Raw genomic sequence first — 14,485 nt, forward strand, 5'->3', positions numbered from 1 at the left:
TGAATGTTTAAAGAGCGAATTTTCTTCCCACCTGCTAAGAGGTGTCCACCACCTCTCGTTTGGGGTATGAGGTGAGACATCCCGAACCTCAGGTAACACCAGCGCTATGGTGGTTTGGAAACAGCACTTTCCCACTGGAGTGAAATCGACTCCAGTGGAGCGGATAGTACGCGCACTCACCCCGGGGCAGCGGGCAGGGCCAGTAAGGTCGGGTTTGGCCTCTGTGACTGGCCTTGCAAGGCCCCGCCCCTAATGGGCGGAGCCACCGCAGGACCAGCACGTGTAAAAAGTTCGGCGCGGGTCTCCGCAGGCCACTCACCTGAGCGTCCGGCGGCCGAGCGGGTTGTCTGGACCTGCGCCGTACTCCATGTCCCGCCGCAAGGCCGGCTACGTGCCGCGCCGTGTAGACCCCGAGCCCGACCAAGACGACATGGAGACGCCAGAGCTCGTCATTGATGTGAAGCCAGAGCGCGACGCGGGGGCCTTGGCCCTGGGGCCCTTGGCCCCGAAGGACGTGTCCATGCCGGGACACCTCGGTACCGAGCGTCGTTTCGGGACTGCCCCGCTGCCCTTCGGAGTGCGCAGCCCTTGGGCCCCGTGGATACCGCTGAGCCTTGAATCTTCCGGTGAGTCCGCAGTCCTCTCTGCGCATCGGGACCCTCCGGTGGGTGTCTCTCTGTCCCGGGACTCGCCTGGCGTCCCTAGCCCTCGCCCTTGCGGGTATCGAGACCCTCAGGTGGGTACTTCTCTGCCCCGGGACCCGCCTGAAGTCCCCAGCCTTCGCCCCTGCGTGTATCGAGACCCTCGGGTGGGTACCTCTCTGCCCTGGGGCCCGCCTGGCGTCCCCAGCCCTCGCTCCAGCGTGCACCGGAACCCTCCGGTGCGTACCTCTCTCCTGGGGTTGGCCCCGGACGGCCTGGCCTCTCCAGCCTTCGCTTTTGACCTCCGGGTTTCCCCTCTCCACCTTGGTGTCCTCACCCCTAGCGGGGCCCCACCCCACCGCTCACCACCCGCTTCCTCCCTGCAGACCGCCAGCCCTGGACCAACAAGCACCCAGATCTGTTGACCTGCGGCCGCTGCCTGCAGACCTTCCCATTGGAGGCCATCATCGCTTTCATGGACCACAAAAAACTGGGCTGTCAGATCCTCCAGGACGTCGGCCCCATTTCAGGTAATTTCAGTGCAGTGCCCCCTCTGCTCCAGGGTTGGGCTTCCTGCCCTGAGGAGAGGGGGCTAAGGTGGACAGATGGGGCACCAAGCATTACTTCCCCTTTCTCCTTGCTCCCCTTAGGGTAGAACCTAGGCGTGGCCTGGGCTTGTCTGTCCTAAGGCAGGGACTAGAGGTAGAGCGGGGGCTGGGCAGCGGAGGAAGGCCACCCACAAGGTGTGGCCATCCCCAGAAGACCGGCCCGGGGTTTTGCCATACACCCCCAATTTAGTTTCACTTCTCCTTCCCCAGGGACAGAAATAACTGGCCAGGTGGCTGGACCAGGGTTGGCAGTAGAGGGACCTGGAGGAGGTGGGGACAGTGGCCTCCGGGAGAGGGTTGGAGGTCCGCACCCCTACTGTGTTTCGATCCTTCAAATCAAGACAGTTCAGAGGCAGGGTAGGGGCTTCTGGTGTGTTCCCTTCTGGGATCTCCCAGCTGAGTGCTGGGAAGCCCCTAGTCGGAGTGCTGGATACTCCAGAGTCGAATATATGAAAGAGGAATTCAAACTATGTGTGATACTTTGTCGTTGAGTGGTCGCAGGATTTAGGTACTTGATCCGATCGGAACTTGAATTTCCAGCCCCAGCTCCTGCTGTGCCCGCCTGGAACTTGGGAACTAGATTAATATTTAGGGATGGGCCAGGGAGGGTCTGTAATCCAATCAGCTTTAGTTGAGGGAGGGGCTAAGGTGGATTTACCAGAGCAGCACCCCAGCACTGACTAGTGGGCACTTGGTGTGTAGAGTTTAGCCTTTTAGGCAGCCTGGATAGTTGTGGGTGCTCTTGTTTGAGACATGGTCTCTAAATAGCCCTGGCAGATCTGGAACTCTAAGTAGGCCAGGTTGGGCTACAATTTACAGAGATCTGCCTGCCTCTGCCTTCCCAACGCTGGGAGTAAAGGTGTGTGCCACCACCCTGGCTCAGCTGTGGATCTTTTGTTATCTGCGGCTCATCTTATGTTTGAGGGCTTATAGGGACCAGGATTCTCAGCTGTTCCCTATCTGAAGTTAAAACCCTGGAAGGGGCCCCTCAGATTCCTATGGTCCAGCAACTTGGGAAACTGAGGCTTGTCGTGTAGGATAGGCCTTGTCCAGGATTATGCAGCTAAGGAGGGTCTTCAGTTTAACAGGTTTCTGCTTGGCTTTGTCCTGGTATGGTATCATCAAGGCTCCCATCCAGTGTCTGGGTCTTTGGTGGCTCTAGGAAGTGTCCTGTAGTTGTGTACCATGGGTCTAGGGAAATTTCCTATTTGGAAAGCCGACACTAGCCCATCTCCCCAGTAGGCGGCTGTCTGTGCCAGGCCCCAGCTCTGAGGTCTCAGCAGATCTGCTTTTGAAGCTCCTGTCCCTAATTTTCCAGTGTCTCGCTGACCTCCCCTTACTATGAAACAGAAAGCCGTCTTCACAGTTGAGGAAGTTTCCAGAGAGTAGCATCTGTGTCTCTTTATCAGTGAAGGAAGATGCTGGCCTGGTTGGTACTGCTATAACCATCCTATAAGCACTGACTCCCTGCTCCCTCTTCCCCTTTCCAGAATCCAAGGAGATGAAGGCTCTGAGCTGTCTGCGATGTGGCAGACAGTTCACCGGAGCATGGAAGCTGCTATGCCATGCCCAGTGGGATCATGGGCTATCCATCTACCAAACAGAATCGGAGACCCCAGAATCCCCACTGTTGGGCCTGGCTGAGGTAGCTGCAGCTGTGTCGGCAGTGGCAGTGGTAGGACCAGTTGAGGACAAGCCCACCACAGTGAGTAGTGCTGCCCGGCGGAGCCCCACTTGCTTGGTGTGCAAGAAGACCCTCAGCTCTTTCAGCAACCTCAAGGTCCATATGCGTTCCCACACTGGTGAACGACCCTACGCCTGTGACCAGTGTCCTTATGCCTGTGCTCAGAGCAGCAAGCTCAACAGGCACAAGAAGACCCACCGACAGCTGACACCTGGGAGTCCCTGCACCCCTGCCACCAGCAGGGGGGTCTCCCCAACAGCCCCTCCAGAACCAGCTGACCATGCAGCTGCTCCAGCTAGCACACTCCCACACCAGGAGGTGGAGAAGGCTGGAGCTGCAGCCACAGCAGGAATACAGGAACCTGGGGCCCCTGGCAGTGGGGCTCAAGCAGGCCCAGATGCTATGGACTGGGGAGCCACTGCCAAAGTACAAAGGACTGACCCTATAAAGGGTGAGAAGCCAACACCCAAGAAGACCCCCAAATCGATGGGCAAGAGCCGCGGACCTGGGAGCAGCTGTGAGTTCTGCGGGAAGTATTTTGCCAATAGCAGTAACCTGACAGTACACCGGCGCTCACACACTGGTGAACGGCCCTACGCCTGTGACCAGTGTCCTTACACCTGCGCCCAAAGTAGCAAGCTTAACCGCCACCGCCGCATGCATGGTCTGGGGCCTGGCAGTCCCCGCTATAAGTGCCCACGCTGCTCTGTTCCGTTTGTCCTCCGAGCCACACTGGATAAGCACATAGGCCAGAAACATCCAGAGATGGTCTCAGTGTAGTTCTGTCATCTCTTCATCCTTCCCATTATGTGAATAAATCATCTTATTCATGATGTGCCTGGACTCTGGCTTTCTTGGGGTGTCTGAGGTGGGAGGCTCCCCCTCCATAGTGTGGCTGGCTGGACAGACCGGTTTGGAGTGGGGGTGAGTGCCCTCGGCACTGGAGGACTGGCACAGAAAGCCGTGCTCCCGGTTCTTGGTGTGGGTGAGGCCAGGGGCCGGGCAAGGGCAAGGAGAGGCCTGGACCTGTCACCAGAGGCCCCTGGGCGCAGTCCAGTCCTAGCCCGTCATCCACTGGCCCTGTCCGCACATGCCACACAGCCTGAGCCCTTGACTGATTGGCCCCTGCCTCCTGGGCAGGCCCCCCTCACCACACCCTGCAGGCTAGGCCGCACCTGCAGCAGTCCTCAGCTGCATGTAGCCTGCAAGTCCCACCTACTCAGGACAGCAAGCAGCAAAGGGCATTAAATAATGTTAGCTTTTATTTCACTACAGAAACCCAGGGCATCGCAGCCCCCACTCAGTCCTCCGCCTAATGCCTGTAATGGGGGCTTCGGGACCTGGACCTCGAGCGCCTGCGGAGAAGGGAGAAAACTATGAGGGTGGGATGCTGAGAACCTCTCCCATGCACACATGCACCAACAGGCCTGGAGACTGGGCTGCGGAGGGAAGGAGGAGTGTCTTCCCCAGGGAACAAGTCCAGCCACACCAAATGAAGAGGCAAAGGAGACTTGGAGAGTCACCCCTGGTAGCTGGACCAGCAACCTCACCTTCGAGAAGAACTGTACTCTCGACCTGAAAGAAAAGGACAGTGATGCCAGTCAGCCTCCACTGGCCATCTTGGAGCCCTTGCCTCAACCTTGCAGGCCACCTCTGCGAGGATGAAGCCCCTCCCCACATTCTCAGCTCAGATGGGGCACCTGCAGTCTGTGTGTGCCTCAAGCAAGGTCCTACTGTTTTGAGACTGGGTCTCACTATGTTGCCTTTGGCTAGCCTGAAACTGGCTGTGTAGACCAGACTTGGCCTCAAACTCAGATCCTTCTGTCTTCCCAGTGTCTGTCAAACTGTTTAGTACTTTTTTAAACAATAAGATGAATTACCCACATAGGCTGCTCTCAAACAACAAAACAAGTGAGACTCCACAGTGCTGTGGGCTTTTTTTTTTTTTTTTTTTTTTTTTTTTTTTTTTTTTTTGGCATATGTGTATGTGGTGTGTGTGAAATTTGGCTGGATTCTCTTGCCCCACTCTCCAGACTGCCAGATCAGAACTGTTTTCTTCCTTTATTATTTAAAGCAGGATTTCTCCAGGTAACCCTGGTCTCTAGCCCCGGAGTGCTGGATTTTAGGTAAGAACCACCACACCCAGTTTTTCTAATGGTCCCGAGAAGCAGCCTGACTCTCCTGACCCTGGCAATGTGGGAACTGTAGCAATGGTAGGCGAAATACTCACTGTAGCGTGGAGAGGGTGAGCGACTCTGGCGGCTGTACTGGCGTTCCCACTCTTCCCTCTCCTTCTCTCGTCGCTCTCGCTCCCTACAGGGGGAGAGGGGAGGCAACCAACAGGGAGGAGTGAGCACCTGCGGGCTGTAGGCAGCTGTCCCTGCGCAGGCTGGACTGCCCTGTATCTACCAGGAAAGCCAGGCCTAAGGTGCTCCTATCCAGTGAGTAGCAGCATACACTGAGGCTCAGGCAGGAATGAGGCAGACAGTGAGGGGAAACAACAGAAGCTGACATAGCCAGCCAGCATAAACCCAGTCCCAGTCCCTGGACTCAGAGGGTTTTGTCTGTGTAGCTCAGATTGGCCTTGAATTTAGGATCCTCCCCTGTGCTGATATCACAGGTGGGAAACATCAGGCCTGGCCTCTTCCTCCACCTGACAGCAGCCTCTGAAGGTGCGGTGCATAATGATATGCGACAGGACAGCTCAGGGGAGTGCTGTGTCAACCCGAATTCCACCCTCAGGTCCTACACTGGAAAGAGTCCTGATATCTGGAGTTTGTCCTCTGACATCCACGCATGCGCCACCTCATGTGCCCTGCTGGCTTGCTCACTTCCTTCTTCACTCTCCTCCCAGCAAGCCAGGCATGGTGTTTCATGCCTGTAGTCCCAGCACTTGGGAAGATAAAGCAGGAGGATTGCCATGAACTCAGAGATACCCTGGCCACCAAAAGCTACAGTGTGAAAACCTATCTTAAAAAAAAAAAAAAAAAAAAAAAAAAAAACAAAACCAGGGCTGGAGAGATGGCTCAGTGGTTAAGAGCATTGACTGTTCTTCCAAAGGACCTGAGTTCAATTCCCAGCATCCACATGGTGGCTCACAACCATCTGTAATGAGGTCTGGTGCCCTCTTCTGGCCTGCAGGCATATACACAGACAGAATATTGTACTCATAATAAATAATAAATAAACAAACAAACAAAACCCCAAAGAAAACCCCAAACCAAAAAAATATGTATATATGTACATGTGTGTATATATAGAAAACGAGAAAGCAGGAGCGGCAGCAGGTTCCCCCATAGCCCAGGAGGTCACATGCCTAACTATATAGAGGCCATTCCCATCATTGCCCCACAGAGAAAGGCAGCCCAGCTCCCACAGCACAAATCAGAAAGAACAGACAGGTCCAGAACCCCATCCCTGACTGGCTCCCCTCCTTGCCCTGTTACACAGTGCAACAGCCCAGGCTTTTCCTAAGGGCCCCAGGCAAACTGAGGACTTGGGTACTAATCCTAGCTGTCTAGTGTGGTGAGTGTGGTGGGCACCGAGCCACTTCAGGCTTCACCTGATCAGAGAGACTTAAGACAAAACCCCAAGCCTATGATCTAGGCCCAGGACTCTGACCACAGCCCAACATCTAACGCAAGAGAAGAAAGGGGAAAGGAAAAGCCCCTAACCTAAGAGACCCACCATGGAGTGGGCTTCACTTTACCACTTATTAAGCATTAAACACCAAGGACACGGTTGTCAGACGTGGGGAGGCCAGAGAGTATGGGGATGCAGTTCAGACATGAGGTCAGAAGGTGAGGGGCCTAGGCCATCAGGAAGAGCCACCTGAACATGAGGACAGCAATGGGCTGGGGAAACCAATGAAAGGAGGGGAGCCTCCTGCAGCAGGGCTGCCTTGACCACAGGCCAGGGCCTTACTTCATTCTGATCTTTCGGGCCATGGCGCGCAGCTCATCCTCACGCTCCTGCAGCAGAAACAACTGTGAGGGGTGGCTCAGCCCCCCACTGCACCCAAGTGCCCCACCCCTCTGAGCCTGGCCTGACCTGGCGCTCATGCTCCTGCTGTATCATCTTCTCCTGAGCAGCCTTCTTATCCGCCTTGACTGTGGAGGAAGGTTGTGGGGCTGAGGGCTGTGCTCAGGGTCCCCACACCACCACCTGACCTGCTCTGGCAGGCTCAGAGGTCATCCCACTTTTCCCACAGCTCTGGCTGGAGGGGGGGGGGCGACTTACACTGGCGATTCAGAGCCTTCTGCATCCGCAGCTTCAGCCTCTCCTGTGGGGTCAGCTTGGGCTGCGGGAGAAGGGGCGGGACAGGCGTGGGTGCCCAGAGTTCGTCCAGCCCACCTCAGCCAAGAGCCTGGGACTTGGGGGCCAGCTGGAGCCCCGTGGGAGGCAGGGATGGGACTTAGCTTGCCTGGGTAGCCCCTCCCCAGAGTAGTCCCTGGGCTGGTTCTCCCCTCCCCCTGGGCCCCCTGCAGGCCAACCGGGCCCAGCTCTGGACACTGCTGCTGACAGGAATTAGACGGGCGAGTTCCAAATTCTTACTGACTTTGGCAGCTCCTGTCTCTTTACCAGCGGCAGGTTCGGTCCTGGGTGGGAGGAGATGGGAGTACTACCCTTACCATGGGCCTCAGGACAGCCATTAGCCATGGGCTCCAGAACCTTCAGAATGTGTTCCTGACCCACAGAACCTAGGCAGGATCACATCCCTCTCTAACAGTCTACCCCAGTACCCCAGCCGAGGCCATGATGGCAATGCCTCTATATGGCAGTGCACACACCTCCCCACAAAATGAACCCAGTGGGGGCTCCCTCAGCTCCAGCCAGGCCCCTACTCACTTTTTCAGCTTCTCGCCCACAGCAGGGGATGCTGCTGGCCTGGTCAGCTTCTCCCTTGGGGGCGATGGAGAGTGACTCTGGCTCTGGCTGCGGCTTCTGCTCCGGCTCTGGCTGCGGCTTCCACTGCGGGTCAGGCTGCGGCTTCGGGAAGGGCTGAGGGACCAGCTGCTGCGGCTACGACTGCTACTCTGGTGCCTGGGACCTCGGGCACCGCGCTTATAGCGGTCACCTGAACGGGAGCGGCTCCTAGTAGTGTAGCAGAGGGTTGTCACCTCAATTTCCAAGGCCATGGGTCTCCAATAGGGTTGAGTATATTCAGTCCACTTTTCCCCTCCCCCATACTTCCCTCCGAAAGCTCCTGTGGCTCCCTGGGCACATTCTAGAACATGAGTATGCTGGACACACTTCTCTATCTCATGGGATACCCAGGTGCTAACTTCCGGGGGTGGCCCAGCTCAGGGCACTCAGGTGCCCCACTTTGCTCCACACCTGTGGCGCTCCCTACCCCACACATCAGCCAGCACCAGCACTCAAGCCCTGGACAGGCTGCACAGTCCCAGAGTTCCAGCTTGGGGTACTAGTGAGAGTCTCGGGCTGGCATCCAGTTTGTGATAGGCTCCGTTTCCCTCCCCAGCCTTTCTCCTGTGATAGGGCTACAGAAAAGATTCAGAAGTCAACTTCTAAATATGTAACAAATCTACCCGGGCTGACTAGTGCTTGTCGTCAGTCCTGAGTGACCACAGCCATCAGGAAACACGTACTCTCAGCCTCTCTAGAGCAACAGGAGGATGAGGGAGCCAGGCCCGAGCCTGGCAGTTACAGCTCCCACAGGTGGATGGCGCTATGACTGGTACACACACAGCAAACTGGCAGTAACACGGCAACATTACATATCATAAGCAGGGCCAGGGTCTACCCTCAACACTTAGGCTGCGCCTGTTCTACGAAAGAACAAACTCCAGCTGGGTCAGTAAGCCTGCCCCTGCTTCTGAGCTCTCCCCCACCAAACCTAAAAGCAGCCACAGCCCATATCCACTGGCCCCTGGGAACCCGACCCTTCCACAAAGGTTATAGCCCCACCCACCAGATTCCCAGGTCCTGCAGACTGGATAGTCCAGGCAGAAGTCAAAGAGACACCTCCATGCCCAGTGTCCCTGAAGAATTATCAGGCCCCACCCCAAATTTTGGGCACCTACCCCGTCCTGCTTCCAAATAGGTGCTTGCTGAAAAAGAGCAATCTGTCCCCAGCCTGCCTCCCCAATGCCAGCACCCGCCCAAATGCGAGCTCGAGTGCGGACCTGCTTCTGCGGCGAGGCGCGTACCCGCCACGCCGGGCTGGGGAACGCGAGTAGCGGCGTCCGTCTCGGGAACCGCCTTCGGAGTGCCGCCGTCCGCGACTGCGGGAGCGTGAATAGCGCCGGGAGCGGGAGCGCGAGCGGGACCAGGAACGCGAGCGGGAGCGCGCATGGCGGCCAGACCGGTAGTAGCCACGGCGTGAGCGCGAGCTGGAGCGCGAACTGGAGCGAGAGCTGGAGGTCCTGGAGGCGGAGGACGAGGAGGAGCGGCGGCTGTGGGAGCACCGGGCCATCAGCACCACTGCCCTTAGAGGAACTCCCCACCCCCCCACCCCCGGAACCGGCTTGGGTGCCCACAAGCGTTACCGACCGGGCACTGGCATTGCGGCCTGGAGTGGGGCCGCCGGGCTGGGGGGGTGCAAGGGGCTTCCCGGGGGTGGCCCCCGATGCGGCAGCCGCGGCGGCTGCAGCAGCTGCCTCCTCATCGCTGCCCCCAAAACTGGTGATGAAAGTGATCTTTTCCTCGCGGCCTGGGCTCGGGGAGCGAGAGCGGGAGCGGGACTCAGAGCTGGATTCCGAAGGTGACCTGCAGCAGAGGGTGGGCAAAAGGGAGGCCAGCACTCAGAACCTACCCCAGCTGCACCAAGGCCCTAGTGGGTTGTGTGAGCTAGAGGCCAGCCAGGTAAACATCCATAGGGAGGTCAAGTCCAGCCAGAGCAAAGAGAGACCTTGTCTCAAAAATAAATTAATTGGTCATGGGGCATGCCTTTAATCCTACTACTGAGTCAAGGCCAGCCGGATCTGCAGAGCAAGTTCTAGGACAGCCAGAACTGTTACACAGAGAAACCAAGTAAGCTTGCAGCTGGTGAGAAGGCTCAGCAGGAAAAGCCTCGCTCCCACGCGTGACAGCTTCAGGTCAACCCCTGAACCCACACACAGTGAGACAGTATTCCTCTAAGCGGCCATTTTACCCCCAGCCCTGTAGCATATGCACTGCACCCACTCACACAAATGTAATTTTTCAAAACAGAAGATGGGCCTGGGGTGGTAGTGGTGCGTGCCTTTAATTCTGGCACTGGGCTGGGCGATGGTGGCGCACGCCTTTAATCCCAGCACTCGGGAGGCAGAGGCAGGCGGATCTCTGTGAGTTCGAGACCAGCCTGGTCTACAGAGCTAGTTCCAGGATAGGCTCCAAAGCCACAGAGAAACCCTGTCTCGAAAAACCAAAAAAAAAATAAAAATAAATAAAAAAAAAAAATAATTCTGGCACTGGGAAGGCTAAGGCCAGCAGTTCTCTGGCTATTTCAAGGCTAGCCTTGTCTACTCTACATAGAGTTCTAGGATAACCAGGGCTACACAGAGAAACAAATATAAAAAAAAAGAAAATGCCTGGCTTTATGTAGTCAGTAAAAATGAAGGGCTGGGTATAGTTGCCTATGCATGAGGCTCTCTCCGGGTTTCAATAGACTCAATGAAAATACTGCGGTCTTCCTGTTTAACCTGGAGAGTAAATTCTCAGCTGTTCCAAGTAGTTTAATTTCATCCTGAGATCCTGGGGCCTAGTGGAACACCCTTTCGAGCAAAGCAGCCAACACAAAAGCCCCACCAGGCCCCACCCTTGGCCTTAAGAGAGCAGCAGGCAGAAGTTAAGTTGGACACCCTGGGACCCGTACCATGCTTGCTGGGTGAGGCTGTCAGTGCTTGGCACTGCACACTATTTCTGGGAGTGTGTGTTAAAGACACCCAATCTCCAGATCCCCTATGCCGTATTTGATGGTGTGTACCATAGCCTCTTCTGTTGACAGTGTTGAGGAAAATAAATTGGAAAAACAAAACTGATATGGATTCAACAACCATCCACAAACCACAAGATGATGGCTTTGTCCTGGGTGCTGACACTTACCGTTTATAGGGGTCATAGGTGGGGCTGTCTCGGCGGGCATAACTATGTAGACAACAGGAAAAACAATGGAGAGCTGAGAGTGGGTGGGCATGAATCCTGGGCCTCTCCCACCCAGATCCCCAGTGCTGCAGACTATGCCTATGCACCCTGACTATGGAGAACCCACACCTGTCTCCTTATCACAGCATGAGCAGCCCTGGTGCTGCCGGCTTTCCAACCCCACACTGGAAGAACTTCCCCATAACCAGTCCCTGATCGATGATGGTGTGAAAACAACAGAGTGCCTAACTTAACTCAGCGACTCTTCATAGGACAGGAACAGGCCCAGAGAGGACAAGTGGCTTGCCTAGGGTCACATTGTTCAAAAGTGAAGGAGCCAAGATCCCAGCCCAGGTATGTGGCCTGCATCTAGAATTTTGAGTCAATATACTGACAGGGCCACTGAGTTATTATTATTAAAAGCAGTAATAATGAGAATCCAGGGCTGCCTAGCCCTGAGCAGTTTAAACCTTAGAGCCACATTCAGTCCTTTTCCTTTATCAGAGACTTGCCTAGGGTCACCAGGCCAAGCCTCCCCTCATGTGGATAGAGTGCCTCAAGACTTCCATGTGGGAAGTGGCTCAGGCCCTCTCCTCGGAGGTAAGGGTTCCCCACTTTGCAGAGGAAGAGCCCACCTAGAAGAGAGGAGTCATTTATCTAGACTCTACAGAGGTCACAGAGCAACACAAATCCACTATGACTGGGGCCCTGAGCTCTGGCCACAGTTCCTCTAGCCATCACCAGTAGCTTCCTGTCCATTCCCCAAGAGTCCCCAGGCCAGCAGGGTTAGATGGCAGGTGGCAGAGGAAAACATACAATGCTACTCCTCACTAGTAACTGTCATTGCAGGTTTGTCATTAGAGCACTCCTTCCTGAAGCCACAGCTGCGCTCCTGAGCCCCTGGCTGTGAGCAAAGCTGCCCAGGAAAAAAGTCCTACCTGGGAGGGCTGATCTTGCGGCCCCTCAGTCGCTTCTCTCTGAACTCTCTTCGCTGTCGCCGGGAACGACGACCCTGGAAAGGAAGTGCCAGGATGGTGAGGAGTGTGCCTTCACTAGAGACACACCTTTGCCCCCTTCACCCGACCCAGAACTCACCGAGTACATGGCTTTTTCCTCCTCCAGGGCCTTGGCATGTTTGATGGCCTCTGCCTCCTCCTTGTCTTTCCGTAGCATCCTGCAGAGGGAGAGGAAATCAGCATGAAGGGCAAAGGTCACAGGGACCCTAGCAAAGACAGCAGGGACCTAATGGTACTTCGGGATTCTAGGATACAACTCTTTCCTTCTTTCTCCCTGAGGAAGGGCAGTTACAGGCCTGACTAGTCTTGAACTCACTAAAGTAATCCTCTTAACTAAGTAATGTACAGGCACGCATCCCTGCCCTTTCTTTTCTTTTCCTGACCATCCCTTTCATGGGATTTGTTCTGTAGCCCAGGCTGATTTTGAACTTAAGACCCTCTTGCCTCAGAGGATCTGAGGATTATAGGTGTGTGCCACTACACCAAATTTCTTTGATATATTCAATAGATTTTATTGAGCACCTAAAAAAAATCTGTTTTTACATTTGTTTTATGTGTATGGGTATTTGGCCTGCAAGTGTGTCTGTGTATCACCCATGTGCCTGGTGCCCCTGGAGGAACTGGCTGTGAGGTACCATGTGGGTGCTGGGATCCCAACCACAACATAACCACAAGCGCTCTCCTGAAGAACCTTCTGAAAGACAGGTGCTGCTTTAGGAGTGAGAGCTCAGCGCCTGGGGCTACAGAGACGGCTCACAGGTTAAGAACACCTACTGTTCTTCCAGAGGACCTGAGTTCAGTTCCCAGCACCCACATCTGACAGCTCACAGCTGCATGTTAACTCCAGCTCCAGGGAACCTAACGCCCTCTTCTGTCCTCTGCAAATACCAGATGCACATGATGCACGGAACTAACTGCATGCAGATAAAATGAAATAAAATCCAAAACAAAACACAACAGGGAGTGGAGGTACACATCTTTAATCCCAGCACTCGGAGACAGAGGCAGCTGGATCTCTGTGAGTTAGAAGCCAGCCTGGTCTACAGAGCAACAGAGGACAGCCAGGAATAGACAGAGAAAATCATTCTTGCAAAACCAAAGAAAGGTAAAAAAAAAATTTTTTTTAATTTTTTAAAATGATTTATTTAACTTTATTTTATGTGCATTGGTGTGAAGGTATCAGATCTCATGGAACTGCATTTTCAGACAGTTGTAAACTGCCATGTGGGTGCTGGGAATTGAACCCCGGTCCTCTGGAAGAGCAGTCAGCGCTCTTAACTGCTGAGCCATCTCTCCAGCCCATAAAATTTTTTTATGAACAATGAAGCATTAAATCCTCACACTGGCAATGTAGAGGCAGGAAGATCAGAAGTTTAAGGCCATCTTTAGCTATATAGCAAGTTTGAGGCCCTATCTCCAAATAAATAAGTAAAAAGAAAAAGAACACATTCAGCACTAGCCAGGCATGGTGGCTCACACCTGAAATCCCAGTATTGCCAGAGGATCAAGGATAGCCTAGTGATACTTTGAGAACCCTTTTCAAAGTCAAACAAACGGGGCTAGAGAGATGATTCAGAGGTTAAGAGCACTGACTGTTCTTCCAGAGGTCCTGAGTTCAATTCCCACATGGTGGCGCACAACCATCTGTAATGGGATCTGGCACCCTCTTCTGGCCTGCAGACATACATGCAGACAGAATACTGTATACATAATGAATAAATATTAAAAAAAAAAACCTTAAAAACAAACAAACAAAAATAAAAACCAAATGAACAGGGAGGGGGTGCAGGATGAGATACCTTCATCCCTTTTTTACATTCTGCAAATAAAAATATCCTTGCTACTTTTACTAAACAAAACAAATGAAAGCAACCAACCCAGCCAGGCCTGGTTAGGCCTGGTAGTGCAAGTCTGTAACCCCAGCTACTGGAGACTTCGAAGAGTGCTCAAGGCTCTAGTTTGGGAAACTTCAAGCACGAGGAGACTGAGTATAGGGTCCCTCAGACAGTGCCAACTACACAGGAAACAGCACAGAGGTAAGAGCCACACAGAAAGCCTGAGAAATCATGGAGTAGGGTGCCCAGGGGTGAGGCAAGGTGAATGGCAACAGGGCTCAGAAGACAGACTAGGCGTTGAACAACTCCAGTGAGGAGGCCACACGGGGGCTTGCGGTCAGGGAAGGGAGAGGGACCCAGGTAGGTGAGGCCAATGGCCGTGTGCTCCTGACAGCAGTCAAACTGCTAGAGTAAGAGCTCTCAGCCTATGGGTCAAACCCTTTGACAAACCTCCACTGCCAAAAACATATTCTCATTACAATTCATAACAGTAGCAAAAGTACAGTTATGAGTAGCACCAAAAACAATTTTATGGTTGGGATCACCATAACACCAAGGAACTGTAATAAGAATCACTGTGCTAGCTGGGCAGTGGTGGCGTACTTGATCTCAGCAC

General features: G+C 54.3%; 2 protein-coding genes across 3 annotated transcripts in view; one reads left to right on the forward strand and one right to left on the reverse strand.

Annotated features, from left to right (window-relative positions):
• Positions 1 to 367: 367 nt before the first annotated feature.
• On the forward strand, positions 368 to 3,713 carry Znf296 (zinc finger protein 296). The gene is made up of 3 exons (XM_005370299.2): positions 368 to 626; positions 1,028 to 1,171; positions 2,740 to 3,713. Exons 1-3 carry the CDS (start codon positions 368 to 370, stop codon positions 3,711 to 3,713), a joined length of 1,377 nt encoding a protein of 458 aa, XP_005370356.1.
• Positions 3,714 to 4,177: 464 nt separating this feature from the next.
• The window catches only part of Clasrp (CLK4 associating serine/arginine rich protein), a 24,489-nt gene continuing 14,181 nt past the window's right edge, over positions 4,178 to 14,485 (reverse strand). Inside the window, exons 9-21 of one of the 2 annotated variants that reach the window (XR_001229488.2) lie at positions 12,114 to 12,192; positions 11,957 to 12,030; positions 10,980 to 11,021; positions 9,447 to 9,662; positions 9,080 to 9,349; positions 7,782 to 8,027; positions 7,488 to 7,531; positions 7,173 to 7,233; positions 6,984 to 7,042; positions 6,858 to 6,904; positions 5,164 to 5,246; positions 4,484 to 4,508; positions 4,178 to 4,288 (exon numbers count right to left, since the gene is read on the reverse strand). Coding sequence is in view for 1 of the 2 variants with exons in the window: in XM_005370301.3 (XP_005370358.1) it covers positions 4,246 to 4,288; positions 4,484 to 4,508; positions 5,164 to 5,246; positions 6,858 to 6,904; positions 6,984 to 7,042; positions 7,173 to 7,233; positions 7,492 to 7,531; positions 7,782 to 8,027; positions 9,080 to 9,349; positions 9,447 to 9,662; positions 10,980 to 11,021; positions 11,957 to 12,030; positions 12,114 to 12,192 (1,285 nt within the window). In the remaining variant the exon portion in view is untranslated. The remainder of the gene's footprint in view (positions 4,289 to 4,483; positions 4,509 to 5,163; positions 5,247 to 6,857; positions 6,905 to 6,983; positions 7,043 to 7,172; positions 7,234 to 7,487; positions 7,532 to 7,781; positions 8,028 to 9,079; positions 9,350 to 9,446; positions 9,663 to 10,979; positions 11,022 to 11,956; positions 12,031 to 12,113; positions 12,193 to 14,485) is intronic. The other variant, XM_005370301.3, reaches the window with a different exon arrangement.

The sequence above is a fragment of the Microtus ochrogaster genome, unplaced genomic scaffold, assembly GCF_000317375.1.
Source record: "Microtus ochrogaster isolate Prairie Vole_2 unplaced genomic scaffold, MicOch1.0 UNK74, whole genome shotgun sequence".
NCBI lineage: Eukaryota > Metazoa > Chordata > Mammalia > Rodentia > Cricetidae > Microtus > Microtus ochrogaster.